General features: G+C 50.8%; 1 protein-coding gene across 2 annotated transcripts in view; it reads right to left on the reverse strand.

Annotated features, from left to right (window-relative positions):
* PODXL2 (podocalyxin like 2) overlaps positions 1-5,411 on the reverse strand; it is a 41,033-nt gene extending 35,622 nt beyond the window's left edge. For both annotated transcript variants that reach the window (XM_039477645.2, XM_074404170.1), the window contains exon 1: positions 5,252-5,411. In XM_039477645.2, coding sequence (XP_039333579.1) covers positions 5,252-5,327 — 76 coding nt within the window. In that variant the 5' untranslated portion in view covers positions 5,328-5,411. The remainder of the gene's footprint in view (positions 1-5,251) is intronic.
* Between the last annotated feature and the right edge of the window lie 1,332 nt (positions 5,412-6,743).

A 6,743-nucleotide genomic window follows, 5' to 3' on the forward strand; every position in this document is an offset into this window, starting at 1 on the left:
AGGTTGCAGGGAGCAGAGACGGTGCCACTGCACTTCAGCCTGGGTGACTGAGCTAGACTCTATCTCAAAAAAAAAAAATGTTGATGTGGATAATAAGATCGGAGTGATTCTATGTGGCCTCAAAACCAATCCCAGAGCTAAGGAAGCATCAGAGCCTTAGCATTTGACCGGGGCTGGTAATGTCTGTGCCAACCTCTAAGATGCTGTGAAGCTCAGACTGTCCTGTAAGTCTGGGTATCAGGGAGTCTCTGCACACTGTGCATCAGTGTGCAGATAATTCACAAAGATAATGTGCAAATATAATTCACAGGTCCAACTCTGAGCTTTAGAAAGTATCATCATGACTAAAGGGCAGGGAGGGGAGCAGGGGCAGGTGCAGTGGCTCACACCTGTAAATCCCAGCACTTTGGGAGGCTCAGGTGAGCAGATCAGTTGAGGTCAGGAGGTCGAGACGGGCCTGGCCAACATGGCGAAACCTGTCTCTACTAAAAACACAAAAACGAGTTGTGTGTGGTGGTACACACAAGTAGTCTCCAGCTACTCGGAAGGCTAAGGCAGGAGAATCGCCTGAACCTGGGAGGCAGATGTTACAGTGAGCCAAGATGGTGCCATTGCACTGCAGCCTCGGTGACAGAGTGAGACTCCATATCAAAAAATAAAAATAAAAAAATAACTAAAGAGTGGGCACGCTGTGACCCTGGGCAGGTAGGAGCCAATGGCACTGGTGTGTTGCCAATGTCCCTGAGGATTGCTCACAGGCCTTCTGCCAAGTCCAAGCCATTCACAGCTCATCTGGAATGTTTTCTGCTCTCCTAGGTACCATGTCCAGGGTCAAAGATTCTGCTTCCAGGCAGGCCCTGGCTCCACAAAGCCGAAGCCATGTTCTTGGAGCCTGTGTCTGAATCCCTGACTCAAACAGAAACAGCCATCTCATATTTTGTGGTTTCTTTGAGCCAAAGGTATTCAAAAGCCAGAGAAAGCCAAGATAATCAATATGGGGTCCACCCCTCTTGAAGTTCCCCTTTGTTCCTGGGAGAGGATGAATTAAGGATCTTGAACTCTCTCTAGCTCAGACTTTCCCATGACCGCTTCCACTCTAATTCCCCTTCCCATCATAGGGGGACCCTAAGCTACTCTTGGGTTTTTTCCTAGCCTGAATATTATAGAAGAAAGCAGTATGTATCCCCTACTAGGTAGGTGGGAAAGAGACAGAATGCTATGTCCAACCACAAAACAGTAACTTCTTAAGGTTCCTCCTGAGGCACTATGGTAGAGAGGAATGGAAATCTATTACTAGCCAGGTTGGGTACCTTCCTTCCTCCAAAGGATACATGGAAGAGACTATGTAAGACAGCTTAAATACTTCATGCACTTTAAGAGCCAAGGAAAGAAGCCAGAGAGAAGACTAGAAGACACCCCTTTCCAAACATTCTGCCCAGGACCCCCCAAACCAATCCAATCAAGGGAAGAAATCTCTTCTCTTGTAAAAGACCAGATTAGTAAAGTGACTCCCAATGTTTTCACCAAGAATCCCCTTTATTTACATTCCCATGTGGCCTCTGTGTTTGGAAATGTTTCATCTATAAGCTGTACTTATTTAACAGTTATTTTCTAATCTTTGAAAAGTGAATCAGAAACATATAATACTGCCAATCAGATGTGATATCAATTATAATTGAACTTTTGTTTCAGGTGGGCTGACCTCTTATTAGAGGTAAAATTTCTATTAGACTGTTGATTACAAAGAAAAATACAGTCACTCCTGAGCCCCTATTCTGTGTCAAACATTGTGTTAGGCCCTTCCTGGAGGTGCAACAAGACATAGATGAACAAGAGACAGGCTTTGCCCTCAGGAAAATTACCAACTCTTGGGAAGTGGAACCTAAGGTCTGTAGGGGGTATCAGCCGATGAAACAGCTCTGCTTTGCAAAAGCAGCATCCCCAGGGCTGGCAGGGAGCCAAAATATGAGAAACAAATCTGGAAAAACTCATCCATGCATTCCAGGAAGAAAAAAGTCAACTGATGGAAAATGTTTATAATAATTAAATAATACGTATTGTATAGGTTCCCAGGGCACCCAGGCAGCCTGTCTTTGAGAGGGCCATGAACTGAAGATCTTTATCTGCATGCTCCAACCTCTAGCAGGTATGCTGGGAAAGATGTTACTTCAGCCTTGTTAGAAAAGGGTAAACTGACTCTCCCTAAGAATCTTGAAGTTCACCCTCTACAAAACCACTGAAAGACTAAACACGGGTTGTCTCTCAAACCTTGGCACTCTCTCTCAGAGCTGAACTGTGGCATGGGAGGTAGAGGCTGTGGCATGGCAGGGGAAGGCTGCTGCCATTTACACCCTACTCTGGCTCCTCGGAGTGGCTTGGAACTCAAGAATTCTCTGCCCTCTCCAGGTCAGTCTGCCCAGAGGAGCCTGTTTCCTTCCCCACTCTGGAGGATCAAACACTTTCTAGTCAGTCCAGCCCTCTGTGCACAGAGCTGTGGTCTAATGTGTCTGCCGGGCCTCTTCCCTGTCATTTCCATGGTTCTCATGAGCCCCTCACCTCTCTGAGCCTCTCCCACCTGTCAAGACAGGAACCCACAGCCTGCCTCTAACATCTCTCCCCTTTCTTCTTTGTCTTCCCTTCCCAATGGTCTGATAGAAATTGGCAAAGATTTTGAAAACCCTACTGAAGAAAAAGGGGTCTGGTATTTTCCTGGTTTTTCATTCCTTTTCCAGTAAACACTTACATTTTCTTAAAGTTGTTTTTCCTTCTAATGACTGTTTTGTCTTTATATAGACCTTGACATTTTCAAAGGCCTTGGCAATGGGTAATTATTTAAGTAATTACAAGAGGTTACTTCTTTTCAAACTTGCCCACCATAAGATAACACCAAAATAGTAGCTGAGACCTAGCCATTCTGTGTATAATTAGTTTTGCACTTGATAATTAATCTGCTTTGAGACCCCATCTGACTTAAAATTTCAGAAATACACTCTATGTGTGATTGGTTTCCTTTTTCCCTCTAGCACTTATAATTTTCTGTTACATCATCATGCCTAACAGAGGAGAGAGAAAAAGATGGCACATGAAACGGATTAGGGGATCAGCCTCAAGGAACTGAAAATCTGACCCAAACGAACACAGAAAGAGGCAAAGGAGGCAGACTGACATTTGGGGTGGTGGAAAAAACAAGACTGCAGTGATTTTCATGTTTTATCTTACCTTTCCAAATCTCTCCCTATAATCTGCTCCAAGTGCAAACCTCCTTTCTGATTTCCACCATCAGCTACACCCCACCCCTCCCCTAAACAGGGGTTTTGAAGTCCAGTCTCCCTAAGCTCTTGGAAGACACCAACCTGGGAGGGGCCCTGCAGCATCTGTCACACAGCCCCTCACCCTTGAGTGTCAGCGACAACAGGAACTGCAGGGCTTGGCCAAACTACCTCCACTCTAAACACCTGAGAAACAATGCTGACAGCTCCCAGAAGGGCTTCCACACAAAGGTGTGTAAGAGACACACTGCTAGACACACGCACATGCCCTCCAAACATGGGGTAAAAAGTGCGTCATGAAGAGCATGCACAGGAGAGAAGAACGGGGAGGCAGGCTGCCTACAGTCCTCACAGCGGGTCACATAAGCACATGGGCAGTTACAGCTGGGCCTGGGTCCTCACAGATGTTGCTGGCCAGTTCTGGCTTATGACTGTCACACAAAGAAATAGCTGACCAATCAACTGATGTTTATTTGTTGAGTGTCGCCTTCTTCCAAAGAGGATTTAAGGCACGAAAGAATACAGGTGGGTAGGTGTGAGTGTCTGAGCCAACACTGATGAACACGTTTTTCTGTGCACACCACCTAGGGCCTTTCTTCGTCCTTAGATTGACTGTGGAGAAAATGTGCCCTCCCTGAACTGAGCCTTCCCATGACGTGAACAGGAGTGTGTGAGGGACCACTTTCCCCTCCCAGCCATTTACCCTGGGATTCTGCCACTCTGAGCCCCAGGGTCATGCCCCACCTCAAGCAAAGACTGTTCCTCCCCTCCCACAGAGACCCTTCACTAGGTTTCTCTTTCACTCACACACAGCTGCACACAAAGTGCCTGTGTCTTCACGGGCCAGCTGCGTGGGAAGTGTCCTGTGCACACTCCTACATGCACATACACACATTCTGACACGTGCATTAGAAGTGAAGTTACAGCTAGCTGATGAGTGTGCACAGGCGCGCGCGCGCACACACACACACACACACACACACACACACACACACACTTGCTCATCCGGGTACTCCTCAGCAGCACCAATCACACCTTAACATGCACTGTAACACTCTCCCTCTGCTGTGCCAGGATGTGCAGGAGCTGCTCAGCTATGACCTTATTTGACCCACCTTTGCGGCCAGCCCTTTTCCCGGCCATTTCCATAGTGGCTGCCTGCCTCATGGGCTGTCACATCCCTCATGGCCACCTCCCTACACACCAACGGCTTTTAAATCCCCAAGCCATCAGGAGGCCTCTTTCTCTCCCAGGCAGACACATCCCTTTCACACCTGCGCCACACCCCCAGCCCGCCGCCCGGCATGGCTGCTGAATGGAAACCACACATCCAAGTCTCACACCTCCCTCATGTGTGAGCTGCGTGGGAGCCTCCCGCCGTGTGCTGTCACGGGCCTTCCGTGGCTGTACGCCCGTTTGTGTCAGCTCCTAATACAGTCGCCCCAAACAGGGGAGGATACCCATTCACTGTGACATACACACACTCCCTCCCCGCAACACCACGGGTAAACAGCCACCCGCACCTCAGCGTGCCCGCCTCATACTCCACCCGCGGCCCGTGGGACCTTCACAATGCGGCCTCCGCCCCGCATGGCTGTCACACATTCCCCCTCCTCCGAGTGTGCAGGCACACAATGCACACTCGCACACACATACATGCACGTGCACACACGCGCGCCCCCAGGACCGCAAGGCAGCAGCCTGCGCACCTGCCCTGCGCGTCGCGGCGTGGGGGCCACCGTGCTGTGTCCCGGCTTCACCTCCGCGCCTCGGTCGGGGGTCGCCCCGCACCCTAGGCGCCGGCCGCTGCCCCTACGCCCCCACTCCACGTGCGCGCGTGTCGGGGCGGCGCCCCGGCGGGGCCGGGACAGGCGCGCTCCCGGCAGCGCCGCACGCTGGCCCCTTTGTTGGCGGCCCGGGGAGCTGTCCAGCACAGCGATCGCGACACCGCCCGCCCACGCCCGGACCCGGCGCGCACTCACCCCCGGCCAGCAGCAGCAGTAGCGGCAGCGGCAGCAGCAGTGGCAGCAGCCCGGCAGCCCGCAGCAGCCGGCCCATGGTGCAGCTGTCGCCGCCCGCAGCCGCAGCGGCGCGGCTCCCGGGCCCGCGTCAGGGGCCGCGCGGGCGGCGGCGGCGCGCGTCCACCCCATTGGTCCGCGTGGCCGTCGCTCACTCCCGGCCCCCCCCCGCCCCGGACCGCGTGCCGTGGGCGCGTCCCCGCGGAGACGAAGCGGACGCGCGAGCGGCTGCCCCTCCGATCGGCCCCCGAGCCAGGCCCGCCAATCAGTACCGCGGAGGCTCGGGGGCGTGGCCGGGCCGCCAGCAGACCGGGGCCTGGCACCTAGTGCCTGGGCGCCGCTGTAGCCCCGCGCAGTCAACTGTCTCAAAAGAAAAGAAAAAAAATTAAAAGTAAGAATTTTTTAAAGTACACTTATTTTATTGGCTTTCCCGACTGGAATGTTAGCTCCAGGTGGGCTGCTCTATCCTTAGTACGTAAAACAATGCACAGCAGGTGCTGAACAAGTACTTGTCATCCACTGTAGGAAAAAAATCAAATCATACAGAAAGATATAAAATAAAAAGTACATTGTCTTCTCTTCCATCAGTTCCTCTCCTCCAAAGTGACAGTTTTGTGCATGCTTTTAGAAGAAAATGTACAAGCATATAGGATTTTAAAAAATATTTTGACAGATTTGAATTTGATCATACTGTACATAAAGTTCTATTTGTGTAGTTAATAATATATAATCTGGGTTCATTCTGATCTCCTTTTTTTTTTTTAGATTTGGTTTTGAAATGGGGTCACGCTCTGTCCCCCAGGCTGGAGTACAGTAGTGTGATCATGGCTCACTACAGCCTCAAAGTCCCTGGGCTCAAGCAATCCTCCTACTTTAGCTTCCCAAGTAGCTGGGACTGCAGGTGCACCGCTGCCACGCCTGCCTTCATTTGTGTTCATGATGCATGCTTGCCTGGCATGTGGATGTGCCCTGCTGGAATTACCTTTCTCCTATTCCTTACAAAAACAGATTGTTCCCTGTTTTTTACTATCATGATCCATGCTACATTGAGTGTTTTGGTGTCTGTCCTGGGGTACAGTGACAGGCCTATCCCTGCCTAGCTGGCTTTGAAAAGTTTAAAGGCAACAGTGCAGGCTGGGCACAGTGGCTCACACCTGTATACTCAGCACTTTGGGAGGCAGAGGTGGGGGTGGATCACCTGAGGTCAGGAGTTCGAGAGGAGCCTGACCAACATGATGAAACTCCATCTCTTCTAAAAACACAAAATTAGCTGGGTGTGGCGGCTCATGTCTGTAATCGCAGCTACTTGGGAGGGTGAGGCAGGAGAATCACTAGAACCCAGGAGGTGGAGGTTGCAGTGAGCTGAGATCACACCATTGCACTCCAGCCTGGGCAACAAGAGCAAAACTCCATCTCAAAAAAAAAAAAAAAGCAAAACGACAGTGCAACTAACCAT

This window comes from Saimiri boliviensis, chromosome 8 (genome assembly GCF_048565385.1).
Source record: "Saimiri boliviensis isolate mSaiBol1 chromosome 8, mSaiBol1.pri, whole genome shotgun sequence".
Classification (NCBI taxonomy): domain Eukaryota; kingdom Metazoa; phylum Chordata; class Mammalia; order Primates; family Cebidae; genus Saimiri; species Saimiri boliviensis.